Genomic DNA, 19,845 nt, shown 5'->3' with positions numbered 1-19,845 from the left:
TAAATCCTAGCCAGGCATGGTGGCACATGCCTTTAATCCCAGCACTCAAGAGGCAGAGATAGGAGGATCACCATGAGTTCAAGGCCACCCTGAGACTACATAGTGAATTCCACGTTAGCCTGGACTAGACTGAGACATTACCTTAAAAAACAAACAAAAGTGCTGGACGGATGGCTTAGCCATTAAGGTGCTTGCCTGCAAAGCCAAAGGACCCAAGTTCAATTCCCCAGGACCCACGTAAGCCAGATGCACAAAGTGAACCATGCATCTGGAGTTTGTTTACAGTGGCTGAATGCTCTGGCATGCCCATTCTCTCTCTGTCTCTATCTGTCTTTCTCTGCTTGCAAATAAATAAATAAAATACATTTTTTTAAAATCTGAATTCTATTACTTTTCAGGAATATCTCTAATTTTCATTTTATGGTCCATTCTTTACTGAGAATTACCTCTAAAATAAGTTTATAACAAATAAACACATACAAATCTACAAAACAATCAAAACATATCTGCTTATTACTTTATGTCAATCCATACATATTGCAAGTGCACAAACCACTGTATATTTTACTTGTTTGAAATTATTGCCCAATTTTACTGGGCATAGTGGCACACATCTTTAGTCCCAGCACTATAGAGGCTAAAGTTCTAAGGATCGCTATGATGAGCTCAAGGCCAGCCTGGGCTAGAGTGAGACTCTGCCTCAAAAAAAAGTTTTAACAGGCTGGAGAAGTGGCTTAGTGGTTATGGTGCTTCCTGGCAAAGCCAAAGGGCCCACGTTTGATTCTTCAGTAGCCACAAAAGCCAGATGAAGTGGTGCATGTGTCAAGCATTTGTTGGCAGTGGCTAGAGAACCTGACATGCACATTCTCTATCTGCACCAGTCCCCTTCTCAAATAAAGAAAGAAAATATTTTTTAAAAATTAAGCCAGGCATGGAGATGCATACCTTTAATCCCAGCACTCAGAAGTCAGAGGTAGAAGGATTGCTATAAATTTAAGGCCACTCTGAGACTACATAGTAAATCCCAGGTCAGCCTGTGCTAGAGGGAGACCTTACTTTGAACAACGAAATTTAAGTAGGGCTAAAGAGATAATTCAGTGATTAAAGGTGCTTGTTTGCAAATACTGACACCTGGATTCAATTCCTCAGTATTCACAATAAAGTCAAGATGCACAAAGTAGTTTGTGCTTCTGGAGTTTGTTGGCAGTGGCAGAAGGCCCTGGTGCCCATACTCACTATTTCTGCCTGTCTTTTTCTCTCTGTTTCTCTCTCAAAAGAAAAAAAAAAAAAAAATTCTTTAATTTATAAAAGAAGGCTAGAAGGCTGGAGAGATGGCTTAGCAGTTAAGGTACTTGCCAACAAAGCCAAAGGACCCAGGCTCAATTCCTCTGAGCCCATATAAGCCAGGTGCACAAGATGGCACATGCATCTGGAATTCATTTGCATCAGTTAGAGCTGGTGCGCCCATTCTCTTCCTCTCTCTCTCTCTCTCTCTCTCTTTTTCTCTCTCTCAAATAAATGAATAATTAAAAAAAAAAGGGGCTGGAGAAGCCTGGCGTGATGGCACACACCTTTAATCCCAGCACTCAGGAGGCAGAGGTAGGAGGATTGCCATGAGTTTGAGGCCACCCTGAGACTATAGTTAATTCCAGGTCAGCCTTGGCCAGAGTGAGACCCTACCTCCTCCCCCCAAAAAAAGAAAGAAAGAAGGCTTGAGAGATGGCTTAGTAGTTAAGGTGCTTCTCTGCAAACGCAAAGGACTCAGGTCCTGTTCCCCAAGACCCATGTAAAGGCAGATGCACAAGGTGGCACACACATCTGGAGTTTGTTTGCAGTGGCTAGAGGCCCTAGTGCACCCATTCTCTCTCTCAAATAAATTTTAAAAAATTAAAAAAATAAATCTTGCCAGGCATGGCAGTGCATGCCTTTAATCCCAGCACTCTGGAGGCAGAGGTAGGAGGATCGCCATGAGTTTGAGTCCACCCTGAGACTCCATAGTAAATTCCAGGTCAGCATGGGCCAAAGTTGAGACCCTACCTCGGAAAAAAAAAAAAAAAAAACCCACAAAGAAAAGAAATCTTTAACCAATTTCAACAGAGTGAAATATATAACATATTCAAAAGACATCAAAATACATAGATCACTTAGAATATTCAGGCTGGAGAGATGGTTCAGTAATTAAAGGTACTTGCTTGAAAAGCCTTACAGCCCAAGTTAGATTCCTCAGAATCCATATAAAGCCAGACGCACAAAATGGCAAATGTATCTGGAGTTCATTTGCAGTAGCAAGGGGGCCTGGCATGCACATTCTCTCACTCCTTGAAAATAAATAAATTGTTTAATACACAGAAATTACTTGGGCATTAATGTGTGCTGTCTTTGATTGCTAAGACAGGATTTTACTGTATAGGTAAGTTGGTCTCAAATTGCTGACCACCCTGCCTCAGCCTGCCAAGAGCTATGATTACAGGTGCGCCTGCCATACCTGGCTAATACACAAGGTCTTACCCTAGCCGGGCACTTCTGGAACTCACTGTGTAGCCCAAGCAGTCTCAAACTCAAACACCCTCTTACCTTAGCTTCCTGTGCACCATCACATCTGGCTCAAATGTTTTAAAATTAATTTTCACTGTAATAAATTCAATGGCTTTCACAAAATGCTTTAATATCATAGAGCAGTATCTGAAAATCATATTCCAAGATCTTAAACTGGATATTACTATTGGCTTGAAGCTAAAGAGTAGAATAAGCAAGCTTACCTTAATAGGCATCCCAGTACAGTGTAACCCAAAGGGAAACAGACAGGTTTTTCCTTTTAATCTCTGGTACCCTACTGCAAACTACAAAGAAAGTTAAATTTAAATTACAAACATACATGGCAAACAAATTCCAAATGCTAAGTTCACAAAGAGCTGGAGTTGTCCTCCTCACATCTTCCTTCAGAGCACAGTGAAAAGTTCACTGGCATATTCTACTGCACTTTGTTTTTCTTCAACAACCTAGGAATGCTGAACATGCATATATGTCCAAAACCCTGCACAAATACATAGATGGCATGTGATAATTCAATTTAAATTAAATTATGCAGGCCTGGGAAGATAACCATACCATTAAAGGCACTCGCTTTACCCCAAATTGTGTGTGTGCAAACAATTAACTTTTTTAAAAATTAAGTTATGACCCAGCATGGTGGCACATGCCTATAATCCCAGCACTTGGGAGGCTGAGGTAGGAGAAACACCATGAGTTTGAGGCCACCCTGAGATTACATAGTGAATTTCAGGTCAGCCTGGGCTACAGCAAGACCCTACCTCAAAAGCCAAAAAATTTAAAACAAAAATTAAATTATGCTTTAAAAAAAAAAGCCTAAGGACTCATGTTCAATTCTCCAGGTCCCACATAAGCCAGAGACACAGTGACACAATCATGCAAGGTCACACATGAGCACAATGAGGTGCACAAGTGTGGAGTACGATTACAGCGGTGGGCCCAAGTGTGTCAATTCTCTCTCATTAAAAAAAAAAAGCCCAGTCTGTTGGGCTTGCCTCCAAAAAAAATAAATAAGTAAACAATAAAAAATAAAATAGGGCTGTGGAGGTGGCTTAGCAGTTAAGGCCTGCATAGCCAAAGAATACAAGTTCGACTCCCCAGTATCCACGTAACACCTGACGCACAAGGTGGTGCATGCATCTAGAGGGCGCTTGCAGTGGCTAGAGGTCCTCACGTTCTCTCTCTCTCTCTCTCTCTCTCTCTCTCTCTCTCTCTATCTGCCTCTTTCTCTCAAATAAATAAGTAATATATAATATATTCTTAAAAATGAGAGTGAGGCGTGGTGGCATACACCTTTAATCCCAGCACTCAAGAGGCCAAAATAGGAGGATCACCATGAGTTCCAGGCCACCCTGAGACTTCATAGTGAATTCCAGGACAGTCTGGGCTAGAGAAAGAACCTACCTCAAACAAACAAAAACTTACATTAAAGAATTTGAGTGCCTTTAACTGAAAACGAATTTTTACACATGCCATTTTCATCAAGATTGTATTCATTACTGACCCTCCATCCCATTACAGTAAACAAAAGAAGCTTTACCTCACACTTGGATAAGGAAAACGTGTGTCCCAAATGAAGACGCCCATTCATGTACGGATATGGAAAGGTTACAAAGTATTTGTCCTTGCTGCCAAAAAAATCAAGTGTAAAAGAAAGTACAAAAACAAACATGTTAAGCTTCTTTTACAATGAGGGGGAAGAGGATAGAAGGAATGCCTGATATTAGTAAACTGTTTAAATTTTGCTTATTTAAAAGATAACTGGAGGGATGGCTTAGCAGTTAAGGCAACTGCCTGCAAAGCCAAAGGACCCAGGTTTGATTTCCCAGGACCCACGTTAGTGGCATGTTGTGGAGGAAACCAACCACTCTCTCATTGGACTAGAGACCCACTGGATGGGAGGGAATACATCCCTGATACTAAAAACCTACAACAGGGCAAGTCATGAGCCCTAGGGGTATAACATCTGCTGGTATCTGGCTAAATGTATATACTATGCTCACCAAACTGCCCAGCAAGCACTTCTCTTAATGTTCATACCCATATATTAATTTTACTCTCACTTTTGGCTAGAGAAGCTTCTCTTTTCAGATGGCAGTAATCTTGACTCACATGATTCAGGAGGCACCATAGTGCTGAGAAGTGACAGAGAGTGCTTAGCACTGAAATATCTGTATCATATCTTCCAAGGCTCAGGGTCCATTGCAGAAGAGGTGGCGGAAAGAATGTAAGAGCCAAAAGAAGGGTAGGACTCCTTACAGTGTGCTCCTCCAGACACAAAATGGCCTGGATATCCATGACCTCACAGTACCTGACACCACCTACACAAGACCATCATAATAGGAAGAAAAGATCATGACGTCAAAATAAGAGAGACAAGCCGGGCGTGGTGGCGCACGCCTTTAATCCCAGCACTTGGGAGGCAGAGGTAGGAGGATTGCCATGAGTTCAAGGTCACCCTGAGATGACAGAGTTAATTCCAGGTCAGCCTGGACCAGCGTGAGACCCTACCTCGAAAAACCAAAATAAATAAATAAATAAATAAGAGAGACACTGAGAGGGGGAGGGGATATGACAGAGAGTGGAGATTGAAAGGGGAAAGTGGGAGAGGGAGGGAATTACCATGGGTTATTGTGTACAATTATGGAAGTTGTCAATTAAAAAATTAATTAATTTTAAAAAAGAACGGAAAAGAAAATAAGCAGAAGGGAGAGGGAAGGAGGGAAGAAGGAAGGAAGGAAAAAGAAGAAAATCTAGGTATGGGAATAGAGGGATGGCTTAGCAGTTAAGGCATTTGCCTGCAAAGCCAAAGGACCCTGGTTCAATTCCCCAGGACCCATGTAAGCCAGATGCACAGGAGGGCACATCATCTGGAGATCATTTGCGGTGGATGGTGGCCCTGGCGTGCCCATTCTCTTTCTCTCTCTGTCAAGAGGAAGGAAAGAAGGAAGAAGGAAGGAAGGAAGGAAGGAAGGAAGGAAGGAAGGAAGGAAGGACGGACGCAGGCAGGCAGGCAGGCAGGCAAGCAAAGCTGGGACGGTGGCACACGTCTTTAGATGATCACTGTGAAGTGAGTTTGAGGCCACCCTGAGACTATACAGGGAATTCCAGGTCAGCCTGAGCTAGAGTGAGACCTAACCTCGGAAAACAACAACAACAACAAAAGCCTGTAAATAAAAAAAGAAGAAAGGAAGGAAGGGAAAGAGGGAAAAGATTAAATGAGAACATGGTATGTTTCCTAACACAGAACAAGTGTTTACAGTAAGCTATCACCACTTTTGTAGTTATCACTGAATTTCCTCAATTTGAACAAGTATATTTTTCTAAATTTCCCATATCTGAAATTAGGATAGAAACTGTAACTAAGGCATATGTTTATTGTGATACCATTTTAGAAGACAGCTAATTTGTTTTTGTTTTTTCCCTAGTAACCACTACCTATGGTTTGCCTCAAATCTGTATCTTCCCAGGCCAGAAGTGGTGGCGCAAGCCTTTAATCCCAGCACTAGGGAGGCAGAGGTAGGAGGAGAACCTTGAGTTCAAGGCCACCCTGACACTAGTGAATTCCGGGTCAGTCTGGGCTACAGTGAGACCCTACCTAGGAAAAACACAAATACAAAAACAAAAAACTCGGGCTGGAGAAGATGGCTTAGTGGTTAAGGCATTTGCCTGCAAAGCCAAAGGACCCAGTCTCTATTCCCCAGGACCCACATAATCCAGATGTACATGTGTCTAGAGTTCATTTGCGGTGGCTGGAGCCCCTGGCACACCCATTCTCTCTGTCTGTCTGACTCTCTTTCTCTCTCTCTCATAAAAAATCTTCTCAGATGTGGTGGTGAATGTCTTTAATACTAGCACTGGGGAGGCAGGGGTAGGAAGATGGCTGTGAGTTCAACACCAAACTGAGACTGCAAAGCAAATTCCAGGTCAGCCTGGGCTACAGCAAGACCCTACCTCGCAAAAGCCAAATAATAATAATGATGATGATAATAAAATAATCAATATCTTAGCACTGAAACAACATATTTATGATAAAAGATCTGAATAATCCTTCAAAATTTTTATTTTGTATCTTTAGAAATAATTATCAGTATCAGGCTAAGAGGAAAAATACCTTTGTTAATCATTAAAAAGACAAAATTTTAAACCATTCTCACTTGTCAAAATATGAAAAATATAGCTGGGGGTGGTGGTGCACTCCTTTAATCCCAGCACTCAGAGGACAGAGGTAGGAGGATTGCCATGAGTTGGAGGCCACCCTCAGACAACATAGTGAATTCCAGGTCAGCATGGACTAGAGTGAAACCCTACCTTGAAAAACCAAAATAAATAAATAAATAAAATAAGCCAACAACAAATACATACATACATATATATATATATATATATATGCATATATATATATATATATGTATATATGAAAAATACTACTTTAAAAATCTTTTTATGATTGTATGAGCTGGGCATGGTAGCACATGCCTTTAATTCCAGTACTTGGAAGAGAGAGGTAGGTGGATCGCCATGAGTTGAAGGACACCCTGAGACTACACAGTGAATTCCAATTCCAGGTCAGCCCGAGCTAGAGTGAAACCATACCTCGAATATATACTTATCTTTATATGACCAAACTAATGCCACAGAAAAAGACCCTAACCTGAATACACAAAGTCAAAGACAGCTCCTCCAGCCTTTTGCATATATTCTCTGACTTACCTGCTCCACTAAGCAGTTTAGTGGAAGGACTTAACAAGTGGACTCACCTGGCCTGCTTGTCTAAATGACATGCATTGACCTCAAACACTTTTTCAGTATCCCATTTCTGCTGGATCGCTTTCTCAATCTTCTTCAAAAAGTCCACTTTGGCAGTTCCTTTTCTCTCCTATGAATATAAGAGAATGGTTTGTGAAAAAGAAAAAATTCAGTAGCAGAGGCCAGTAAGTTAAAAAGGAGATAGAAAGGAAGAGAAAGGAAGGGAGGAGGGTACTTAATAGGTTGGTATTGTATACATGTAAGTAGAAGAATAGATTAATGGGGGTGAAAAGGCCCAAAGTGAGGTCAGGGGAAGAGATTGAGTAAAGGAAAGGTGGAGGGCGGGATAATCAAAATCTAAGAGGATGCAAATAAATCATATGGAATCCTCCGGTTTCAGACAATGGAACACTCAGGAGCCATAGATCATTGTTAGAAAATTTTCAGTGCCAGTGAGTTGTTGGCCAGGGAGGTCCCTGATGCCCACAAAACATTACAGGCCATTGCCAAGGCCCTTGGTTTCCCACCAGGAATAGATGGTAAGACCCTATTGCTGAAGACTCCACATACTTGGGCTGCAAGGCCACTGAAAAATCCTGATGGAACTGAACTGATAACCTCCTCCATGTAGACCAGCTGACAGAAAGCTGGAAGAAGCCATTCTACATGTAGTTCAATGGGAGAAAGAGATACCACCAGTGAACATACTCAACAGTGGACACTGCAAGCCTTATATTTGGCCAGCCAGGCCAAATGAGCCAATGGGTGCAACAGTGGCAGGTCTGTCATGGTGGAAACCAACCGCCCTCCAATTGGGCTGGAGGTCTGCTCTATGGGGGGAAACACATCCCTGATACTGAAAACTTAAAACAGGGGTGGCCATGAGCCCTAGGGGTATAACATCTACTAATGTCTGGAAAATGTATATACTATGCTTATCAAACTGCCCAGTAAGCACTTCTCTTAATATTTATACACTTATATTAACGCTACTCTCACTTTGGGTAGAGAATCTTCTCTTTTCAGATGGCAGTGACCTTGGGATGACTCAGAAGGTATCATGGTGCTGGAAAGAAGTGACTGGAGTACTGAGTAACATCTCGAACACACCTTCCAAGGCTCAGGGTCTAATGTGGAAAAGGTGGTGGAAAGAACGTAAGAGCCAAAGGAAGGGTAGGACTCCTTACAACATGCTCCCTCCAGACATAAAATGGCCTGCATATCCATGACCTCATAGTGCCTGACACTACCTACACAAGACCATCATAAGAGGAAGAAAAGATCATAACATCAAAATAAAAGAGAGACTGATTGAGATAGGGAGTGGATATGATGGAGAATGGAATTTCAAAGGGGAAAGTGGGTGGGGGAGGGTATTACCATGGGATATTTTTTATAATCATGGAAAATGTTAATAAAAATTAAGAAAAAAAAGGGGGGACCAGGTGTGGTGGTACACACCTTTAATCCCAGTACTCAGAAGGCAGAGGTAGGAGGATTGCCATGAGCTCAAAGCATATATCATTATTTTGGCTTCTGTTTTAAACTCTCTTATTTTTTTCTTCTTTAAGATAGAATGTAGTGGAGTATCACCTACTGATAAAAACATGTACTGTGGGCTGCAACGATGGCTGAGCCAACAACCCAAGTTTGATTCCCCAGTACACATGTAAAGCCACATGCACAAGGTGGTGCGTGCATCTGTCTCATATTCATTCATTCATTCATTCTCTATCTCTCCCTCTCTGCTTGAAAATAAATAAATAAAAATATTTTCTTGGGCTGGAGAGATAACAGCAGTTAAGGCGCTTACCTACAAAGCCTAAGGACCTAGGTTCAATTCCCCAGTACCCACATAAGCCTGGTGCACGAGGTAATGCATGTGTCTGAAGTTCATTTGCAATGGCTAGACCCTGGTGTGCCCATTCTCTTTATTTCTCTCTATAATAAATAAATAATTTTTTAAAATAAATAAATAAGACAATTTTTTTTTCTTTTGGCCTGGAGAAATGGCTTAGCAGTTAAGGCACTTGCTGGCAAAGCCAAAAGACCCAGGTTCAATTCTCCAGGACTCAATAAGCCAGATGCACAAAGTGGTACATGTAACTAGAGTTCATTTGGAGTGGCTAGAAGCCTTGGCCTGCCCTTATCCCCCACCCTCTTTCCCCCCACATCTGCTTCTTTCTTTCTGTCTCTATCAAATAGATATTTTTTTTAATTTTCCTTTTAATTAGATGGCTCAGTCAGTAAAGTACTTGCCATAGAAACATGAAGATTTATGTTTGGATACACAGTACCTACCTAAAAGCCAGGTACAGCAGTGCACACCTGCAATCTCATACCTGCTGAAACGGTCAGGAGAATCCCTGAGGCTCACTGGCTAGGTAGTCTAACTGAATCAATTAACTCCTGGTTCAGTAAGACCCTGTCTCAAAAAAATAAGATAGGGGAAGCCAGGCGTGGTGGCACATGCCTTTAATCCCAGCACTCGGGAGGCAGAGGTAGGAGGATCCCCATGAGTTCAAGGCCACCCTGAGACTACATAGGGAATTTCAGGTCAGCATGAGCTAAAAAAAAAAAAAAAAAAAGATAGGGCTGGAGGGATGGCTTAGAGGTTAAGGCACTTGCCTGCAAAGCCAAAGAACCCAAGTTCAATTCCCTAGGACCCACATAAGCCAGATGCACAAGGTGGTGCGTGCATCTGGAGTTCATTTGCAGCGGCTGGAGATCCTGATGTGCCTATTTTCTCTCTCTAAACTAACTAAATAAAAATTACCAGGTATGGTGACACATGTCTTTAATCCCAGCACTCAAGAGGCAGAGGTGGGAGGATCACTGTGCGTTCAAGGATACCCTGAGACTACATAGTGAATTCCAGGTCAGCCTAGGATAAAGTGAAACCCTACCTCGAAAAACTAAAATAAATAAATAAATATTTTTAATTTAAATAATAAGGTAGAAGGAGGGACAAAGGAGAACCTGAGTTCAGATCCCCAGAACCCATGTAAAGCCAGACACAGTAGTGCCCGTCTATAATCCCAGCACACCTACACTGAGATAGGAGGTAGAGACAGGAATCTCTGGAAGCTCACAGGCCAACTAGCCTGGTATATGGAGCACTGAATAAGAAACCCTACCTAAACAAGGCAAAGCTGTTCTCTGACCTCCACACGCAAGCCATACCACATGGGGGCCCACAGTTACACAAACACACAGAGAGATTAAAAAATAAATAATGTGGGCTGGAGAGATGGCTTGGCAGTTAAACACTTCCTATGAAGCCTAAGGTCCCCAGTTCAAGGCTAGCTTCCCCAGGACCCACGTTAGCCAGATGCACAAGGGGGCGCACATGTCTGGCGTTTGTTTGCAATGGCTGGAGGCCCTGGCGCACCCATTCTCTCTCTGTCTCTCTCCCTCTCTGCCTGTTTCTCCCTCTGTCACTCTCAATAAAATAAAAATAAACAAAAAAAAATTTTTAAACAATTAAATAAATAAATAATGTGGTGCTGGAGAGATGGCTTAGTGGTTAAAGTACTTGCCTGGGAAGCCTATGGAACCAGGTTCAACTCCCCAGAACCCAGATAAGCCAGATGCACAGGGTGGCACATGCGTCTGGAGTTCGTTTGTAGTGGCTAGAGGCCACTGAGTGGCCATTCTCTCTCTTTCTTTCTCTCTCTTCCCTCTCTCATAAATTAATAAAAAGAAAAAATTAATTTAAAAAGTAAATAATATGGGCTGGAGAGATGGCTTAGCAGTGAAGGCATTTGCCTGCAAAGCCAAAGGACCTCAGTTCAATTCCCCATAACCCACATAAACCAGATGCACAAGGTGGTGCATGTGTCTGGAATTTGACTACAGTGGCTAGAGGCCTCAGCATGCCCATTCTTTCCCTCTCTCCCTCCCTATCTATCTATCTCTCTCTCTCTCTCTCCCTGCCTCTTTCTCTCTCTTACTCTTTCAAATAAATAAAATAAAATGGGCTAGAGAGATGGGACTTAGCAAAGCCAAAGGATCCCAGTTCTATTCTCCAGAACCCACATAAGCCAGATGCACAAGGGGCACATGCATTTAGAGTTCATTTGCAGTGGCTGGAGCCTCTGGCGTGCCCATTCTCTCCTCCTCTCTTTCTCTCTCTCAAATAAATAATTAAATAAAATAACATTTTTTAAAAAGAGGCTAGTACTTTTAAAAAAACAAACAAATAAATAATGTGGCTAGGCATGGTGGCCCACACCTTTAATCCCAGCATTTGGGGGGCAGAGATAGGAGGATTGATGTGAGTTTGAGGCCAGCCTAAAACTAAAGAGTGAGTTCCAGGTCAGCCTAGGCTAGAATAAGACCTTACCTCAGAACAAATAAATAAATAATGTGGACAGCAATAGAGAAAGATGTCAACCTCTGGCCTTCGCATGCATACATGTGCACATGCATGTCCCCAACACACACATACCACACATGTATACAAATGCTTAAAGCATGTACCACCACACCCAGCCATCCCTCCAGCCCTATCTTTTTTTTTTTTTTACACTTTTCTTTAATGCCTAAGAAATTATATTTTATTTATTCCAACTTTCACAGCATGTTTCCAAGACCAGAAACTAAAAGGCCCCAGCCAACAGTCATGTATGTGTCACTGGAAATGCTGTAGCACTGGAATGGAGCCCACCAGCCACAGCAAGACTGGCAAGTTACAAACAGTGTGCCACATTAACTTTTGTGTTTTTGTTTTCTTTTCTTTTCTTTTTGTTTTTGAGGTAGGGTTTCACTCTAGTCCAGGTTGACCTGGAATTCACTATGTAATCTCAGGTTGGCCTCAAATTCACCGTGATCCTCCTACCTCTGCCTCCCGAGTGCTGGGATTAAAGGCATGAGCCACCACGCCCAGCTTAAAATAATTTTTTTAAGGGCTGAAGAGATGGCACAGTGGTTTAGGCACTTGCCTGCAAAGTTAAGGACCAGGGTTCAATTCCTCAGTACCCACATAAAGCCAGATACAAGTGGTGCATGCATCTGGAGTTCATATGTAGCGGCTGGAGGCCCTGGTGTGCTCATTCTCTCTACCTCTCTTCTCTCTCTCTACCTCTCTTCTCTCTTCTCTCTCTCTCTCTCTCTCTCTCTCTCTCTCTCTCCTTACAAATAAATAAATAAAAATGTTTTTAAAAATATTTTAGGGGTGGAGAGATGGCTTAGCAGTTAAGGTGCTTGCTTGTGAAACCTAGGACCAGGTTGGATTCCCCAGTACCCATGTAAGCCAGGTGCACAAGGTGACACATGTGTCTGAGTTCGTCTGCAGTAGCTAGAGGCTCTGGCATTCCCATTCTCTATCTGCCTCTTTCTCTCTCAAATAAATAAATAACAAAACAACTTGGTTGTGCATGGTAGTGCAAGCCTTTAATTCCAGGCCCTCAGGAAGCAGAGGTAGGAGGATCGCCATGAGTTCAAGGTTATCTTCAGAATACATAGTGAAATCCAGGTCAGCTTAGTCTAGAGTGAGACCCTACTTTGAAAAAAACAAAAAGAAGCATGAGGGCTGGAGAGATGGCTTAGCAGTTAAGGTGCTTGCTTTTGAAGCCTAAGGACCCATGTTGGACTCTCCAGATCCCAAATAAGCCAAACACACAAAGGTGAGGCAAGCATAAGGTAGCACATGCCCACTAGGTGGTGCAAGCATTTGGAGTTTGATTTCAGTGGCTGAGGCCCTGGCACACCAATTCTCTCTCTCTCTCTCTCTATCTCTTATTAGTCTCTCTAAAATAAATAAATAGGCATGATGGACAGTTGACAAAGTTGGAGACAGTGATGGCCCAGTGGTCACTTCCATTTTGTATGCAGCCTTGGTTTGTGTAGGCTATATTCCAACTGGCCTTTTAGTAACAGAAATCCAGTATATAATGTATCAAATACAACTGAGGTTCTAAATTAGTCTGTTAATTTATCTGAAGCTTGATTTTTAAAAAGTAATAAAAAGTTTGAGCCGGGTATGGTGGCGCATGCCTTTAATCCCAGCACTCAGGAGGCAGAGGTAGGAGGATTGCCATGAGTTTGAAGTCACCCTGAGACTACAGAGTGATTTCCAGGTCAGCCTGAGCTAGAGTGAGACCCTACCTCAAAAAAGCAAAAAAAAAAAAAAAAGTAATAAAAAGTTAAACATTCTTCCTCTTGAGGGAGGCATGAGATAAAATAGATCACCTCTCTGTTAAAATTATGTTGGCACCCCAAAATACTTTTTTTCACCAAATCTTCTGTGACCTCTACATCATATCCCCAAGCTCCTATAGGATACTCATGGAATGTCTATTGAATAAAACAGGTGAATAAAGTTTTGTTCACAGAAAAAAAAAATGATAAAGGATATCATGGCCTCCATATCAAATTAATTACTTAAATATGTAAAAGTATGAAACACCTTTTTAAAAAATATCTTATTTATTTATTTGAAAGGCAGGCAGAGAGAGACAGAGAGAGAGAATGGGTGCAATAGAGCCTTTATTTAATGCAAACAAACTCCAGACACAAGAACCACCTTGTACGTCTGGCTTTATGTGGGTACTGAGGAATCCAACCTGGGTCCTTAGGCTGTGCAGTCAAGTGCCTTAACCACTGATCCATCTCTAAAGCCCTGAAATACCTAAAATTAGAAAAATACAAGCTGGGTACAGTGGCACATGCCTGTATCACCAGCACTCAAGACGCTGAGGCAGGACAACCACCATGAATTCAGTGAGTTTCAGATCAGCCTGGGTACCCTGCTTCAAAAAAACTTAAAAAAAAAAAATTGCTGGACATGGTGGACGCATGCCTTTAATTGTAGCCCTATCCCTGTAGAGGCAAAGGAATCCCAGTCCTGGGAAGGCAGTAGTAGGATTACTGTGAGTTTGAGGCCAGCCTGAGACTACATAGTGAATCCCAGCTCAACTTGGGCTAGAGTGAGACCCTACCTCGAAAAATAAAAAGAAAAAAGTCCCCATGTGGGCTGGAGAGATGGCTTAGTGGTTAAGGAGCATGCTGACAAAGCCAAAGGACCCAGGTTTGATTCTCCAGTACCCACATAAAGCCAGATGCACAAGGTGGTGCTTGTGTCTGGAGTTTGTCTACAGTGGCTAGAGGCCCTAGCATACCTTCTCTTTCTCTCTCTCTCTCTACATCTTTCTCTTTCTCTCAAATAAATAAAATATTTGGTTTTTTTTTAAATGTAAAAGCCAGAAAGCTATGGCAGGCTTCTATACTTCTAGTGAGCCCATGACAAAAAGGAAAGAGGGCTGGAGAGATCGCCTGTCAAGGCACTTGCCTGAAAAGCCCAAGGACCAAGTTTGATTTCCCCAGTACCCACATAAAGCCAGATGCACAAAGTGGCACATGCATCTGGAGTTTGTTTGCAGTGGCTAGAGGACCTGGCACACCCATTCTCTCTCTCTTTCCTCCCAAATAAATAAATAAAATATGCTTTAAAAAAACAAAAGGAAGAAGGGGCTGGAGACATGGCTTAGCAGTTAAGGCATTTGCCTGCAAAGCCAAAGAACCCAGGTTCAACTCCCCAGGGCCCACATAAGCCAGATGCACAACGGGGGTGCATGTGTCTGGAGTCTGGAGTTCATTCACAGTAGCTAGAGGCCCTGACAGTGCCCATTCTCTGCCTCTTTCTCTCTCCTTATCTCTCTCTCAAATAAATAAAAATAAAATAAAATAAAATAAAAAGGAAGAAGGAGCCGGGTGTGGTGGCACACGCCTTTAGTTTCAGCAGTAGGGAGGCAGAGGTAGGTGGATTGCTGTGAGTTCAAGGTCACCCTAAGATTACATAGTGAATTCCAGGTCAACCTGGGCTAGAAAATGAGATTCTACCTCAAAGAAAACAAAAAAAAAAAAAAAAAGGAATTCTTGTGATGACAGTGAGGTCTGAAGGAAGGTGTTCCTATTCCTGCCTTTTACCAAATCAGGCTAAGTGTTTAACTTCACCCCTGGCCCTGCCTCTTCTAGCCTCATGTACAGTTCAAACTTCCTTCTTCCCTCTCTCCTTCCCTCCCTCATAGCAGCTTCTCACATTCATTATGTGAGCACAGTAATTATGACCTCTTAATTTTGGCTGCAGAAACTTGACTTAGACAAGCTACAAATTTAAGGAACTTCATAAAAGGCTTTCCAAATGCTCAGTATTTATTGGTAGCTTGGTTGCTAGACGTCTAAAACTAAAGCCCATGAGGATCACAATTCTAAATGTCTTCCATTTATTCTACATTCTTTTTGCCTACTTGTGTTTCCAGATAAGATTTTCCCCTTTTCTATATTTATGGTTTAGTTTTTCCCAAGTACCAAGTCTCACATTTGTATGCCATCTTAGAGTGATGTAATACAATGTCTTCACCACTTTGCATAGAAAGTTTCCTTAGATGCTTTTTCAAAAGAGGTGGAAATACAGGGCAAAGGTGATAGAAACACCTGGTTACCAACCTAAAAGGAGCAGGCTGGATAGAGTACTGTCCACGATACATGTATGTCAGTGTTATGAAAATGAATGTAATCTAAAGCTAAAAGAAAACACACTGGAGCTGGAGGATTGCTTAGTGGTTAAGGCATTTGCCTGCAAAGCCAAAGAACCTTGGTTTAATTCCCCAGGACCCACATTAGCCAGATGCACAAGAGGGTGCATGCATATGGAGTTCATTTGCAGTGGCTGGAGGCCCTGGCGTGCCCATTCTCTCCCTCTCTCTCTCTCTCTGTCAAATAAATAAATAAAATAAATTTAAAAAAAAAAGAGGGATGGCTTAGCGGTTTAGGTGTTTGCCTGCAAAGCCAAAGGACCCAGGTTCGATTCCCCAGGACCTACATTAGCCAGATGCACAAGGGAGCGCATGTGTCTGAAGTTCATTTGCAGTGGCTGGAAGCCCTGGCACACTCATTCTCTCTCTCTCCCTCTTTCTCTGTCAAATAAATAAAATATTAAAAAAAAAGAAAGAAAGAAAGAAAAGCCGGGCATAGTGGCACAAGCCTTTAATCCCAGCAGTCAAGAAGCAGAGGTAGGAGGATCACATTAGTTCAAGGCCACCCTAACACTACATAGTGAATTCCAGGTCAGCCTGCGCTAGAGTGAGACCCTACCTTGAAAAAAAAAAAAAAAAAAAAAAAAAACCAAGAAAAGAAAAGAAAACAAGTGGTGCTCTGGTTCTACATTTGAGAACAAAGAAGTGAAGAATCATGAGTCAACATACAGCTTTGAGAGCCTCTCTGCTTTCTGAGGCAACATTCTGTTGTTGCATTACTTTGGAATGCCATCTGTGTGACTCTCTGAATTAGCACTTGTTGGGTTTTTACATGTATCCTTTGAGATATACCTGTAAGTTGAGCCAATGTGAATTATGTTTCATTGTATGTATATTACATTCCTTTTTCTAATAGAGGAAGCTTATGTTTTCCTGATACATAGTATTTTATAGTGTTCTAAATTTGGAAGGACTTTTATAAAATAAAATTTATTTAAATTTTCATGTTTTGTAATATCTAGTCCTTTATTTAAATGATAGATTTGTTGGTATGTGAATATAATTTGAATGTAATTAACATACTGATTTAAAGAAAAAAATAAAAACAGGAAGGAGGACGGCTGGAGAGATGGCTTAGCAATTCAGGCACTTGCCTGAGAAGCCTAAGGACCCAGGTTCAATTCCCCAGTACCCACGTAAACCAAATGTACATGGTGATGCACATGTCTGGAGTTTGCAGTGGCTAGAGGCCCTTGTGTGACAATTCTGTCTGTCTCTTTCTCACTCTAATAAATAAATAAAATAAAATATCTTTTTTTTAAAGAAAGGAAGGAAGCTGGTCGTGGTGGTACACACCTTTAACTCCAGCACACAGGAGACAGAGGTAGGAAGACTGCCCTGAGTTCAAGTCTACCCTGAGACTACATAGTGAATTCCAAGTCAGCCTGGGTTATAAGACCCTACCTGGGGGAAAAAAAAAAAAAGGAAGGAGAAAACAGGAAACTTCCAGGAAACTCAGAGATGGAGCAGTGAACAATGAAAGTCTTTGCCTCAAATGTGGAAGGTGGGAAGGAACCAGAAAACTATGCTCTGACATCCACCCAAGTACAGGCACTCACATGAACATGAGTGCTTAAGGGCCATGCCTGCATGTCCATGTGCACACACACAGAAACACCAAATTTATTCTTTTGTTTTTTAAGTAAGAAATCTTGTTACATCTACCTTCAGAATAGATCTAGAATCCCATAATTTAAAAAAAATCTAGGGCTGGAGATATGATTTAGCGGTTAAGGCATTTGCCTGCAAAGCCAAAGATTTCAGTTCGATTCCCCAGGGGCCCATGCGTCTGGGGTTCCTTTGCAGTGGCTGGAGGACCGGGGGCTCTCTCTCTCTCTCTCTGTCAGCCTCTTTCTCTCTCTCAAATAAATAAAATAAATTAAAATCTAGAAAAAGTAAACATAAATGGGAAGGAATATGTAACTATGTTTTATGTGTATGTGGGGTTTTTTTTTTGTTTTTTTTTTTTTTTCAGTTTTTCGAGGTAGGGTCTACTCTGGCCCAGGCTGACCTGAAATTCACTATGTAGTCTCAGAGTGGCCTTGAACTCATGGTGATCCTCCTACCTGAGTGCTGGGAATAAAATGTGTGCCATCAAGCCCAGCCTTTATTTTTATTCATCGCCTTCCCCACTTCCCCCCCCCCCGCGCCCCCCACCCCCACTCCTTCGCAGTTAGCCTCCCATTCTGACTTCACATCTCATCACATCTCATGTATTTCCTTATTTTCGTCCTTCCCTCTAAAAAAAAAGTTCTTAATTTCTCTGAAACTCAGCCGGGTGTGGTGATGTCCTCCTTTAATCCCAGTACTTCAGGTTCTTGATCGTTGCTGTCATTAAAAAGAACAAAGTTTCATGCCGGGCGTGGTGGCACACACCTTTAATCCCAGCACTCGGGAGGCAGAGGTAGGAGGATCGCCGTGAGTTCGAGGCCACCCTGAGACTACATAGTGAATTCCAGGTCAGCCTGAGCCACAGTGAGACCCTGCCTTGAAAAACCAAAAAAAAAAAAAAAAAAAAAAAGAACAAAGTTTCAAACCGGCTGTGAGCGTACGCCTTTAATCCCAGCACTTGAGGCAGAGGTAGGAGGATCGCCAAAACCAAAAAAGAAACATAGTTTCATATTCCTCTCCATCTCTGCTTACTTTTTCTAGATTTTTTTAAATTTTCTTTCTTTTCTTTTTTTCTTACCACACTGCAAATGAACTCCAGAGATGGGCGTTCACCACTTTATGCATCTGGCTTTATGAGTACTGGGGAACCGTCAGGCTTTGGAAACATGTGCCTTTAACCGCTGGACAATCTTTCCAGCCCTCCATTTCGGTTTTTATTTAAAACTCCAGGGAAGTATATTAGGCATTCTAGTAGTTTGGAAAATGAGAGTTCTTGGCTTACTAGTTAGCAAATAACAAAAGGAAAGCATACTCCAGGAAACACCTGCCTTAAGTGTGAAGGCGAAAGGCGCCTCTTGGCAAGAGATTTTCCTTGCAAGGCGACAAGGTAGCATGTGGAGAGCCCTTAGTGACACACCAGCTGCACGGAAGGCCTGGCCCAGAGGACTCTTCCCGCCCAAACTCACCGCCATGGCGCCGCCCAAAGGACTCAAAATCCACGACAGTGGCCCCAGCGATCCTCTCAAATGAGTGGGTACAACCTTCCCTTTCCTGTCGGGAAAGTCAAGCCTCCCACGACACTGGAGCACACACTTCACAATTGCTGAGGCAATCACACGGCTCACTGCCCACTACAGCCGGTGCCTCTCCGGGCGGACGGGAATTGTAGTTCCGAGACCACAAGAGCAGAAGGCCAACAGGGGTCTATTGACTACAAGTCCCAGAAGACAAGGGAACACCGGAAGCCGACCCGCTCAGTCGTCCTACTCAGAGGCAACACCGGTAGTGACATCTAGTACCTGTTGAACTACAAAGTCCGTGATGCAGTTCGAGATGACCGATTTGCAACAAGCGCGTCCCAAAGAAGGTGGAGTTGAGACTTGAACCTTTTCACCCGGTGGTGATGGCAGGCTGCCAGCGATGCCAGAATGCTACACTAATTAATATTCAGCGACTGAGGGGCTTACCACTATGCACAGATAATTATTACTACCGGTGGCATTGAACAGCACAGCATCTAAACATTTAATAACACTGTCAACAATCTGCATTTTTAGGAGAGGGACCGGAAGCCCACCTGTTACGAGTGCTAAGCTGGGACTGCCCAACTGCTCTAGGCTGAAACAGCAAATGCAATAGTTTCCAGTTACGTGGGAGAGTTTAAGTTCAAATTAACTTTACATAAATTTTAATATTCATTTCTAAAGTGGCTACCGTATTGTTTGGTGTAAATGTAATAAACCATTTCCTCCAGGCATGGTGTCGCACACCTTTAACCCCAGCACTTGGGAGGCAGAGGTAAGAGGAACACCATGAGTTCGAGGCCACTCTGAGATTACACAGTGAAATCCAGGTCAACCTGAGCTACAGTGAGACTCTTAGCTTGAAAAAAAAAAAA

At 42.4% G+C, this 19,845-nt stretch overlaps 1 protein-coding gene and 1 non-coding gene across 3 annotated transcripts in view; both read right to left on the bottom strand.

The window, feature by feature from the left end:
- Window positions 1-19,085, bottom strand: part of Lars1 (leucyl-tRNA synthetase 1) — an 88,837-nt gene extending 69,752 nt beyond the window's left edge. For both annotated transcript variants that reach the window (XM_004664719.2, XM_045132708.1), the window contains exons 1-4: window positions 18,914-19,085; window positions 7,311-7,429; window positions 4,091-4,178; window positions 2,760-2,840 (exon numbers count right to left, since the gene is read on the bottom strand). In XM_004664719.2, coding sequence (XP_004664776.2) covers window positions 2,760-2,840; window positions 4,091-4,178; window positions 7,311-7,429; window positions 18,914-18,919 — 294 coding nt within the window. In that variant the 5' untranslated portion in view covers window positions 18,920-19,085. The remainder of the gene's footprint in view (window positions 1-2,759; window positions 2,841-4,090; window positions 4,179-7,310; window positions 7,430-18,913) is intronic.
- Window positions 11,880-12,005, bottom strand: LOC123454377. The gene has a single exon (XR_006633343.1). It is a non-coding gene; the product is annotated as a small nucleolar RNA SNORA54 (small nucleolar RNA).
- Window positions 19,086-19,845: the final 760 nt, after the last annotated feature.

Source organism: Jaculus jaculus, chromosome 13 (assembly GCF_020740685.1).
Source record: "Jaculus jaculus isolate mJacJac1 chromosome 13, mJacJac1.mat.Y.cur, whole genome shotgun sequence".
Classification (NCBI taxonomy): Eukaryota; Metazoa; Chordata; class Mammalia; order Rodentia; family Dipodidae; genus Jaculus; species Jaculus jaculus.
The sequence above is the reverse complement of the archived record's forward strand: the minus strand, read 5'-3'. Positions and strand labels throughout refer to the sequence as shown.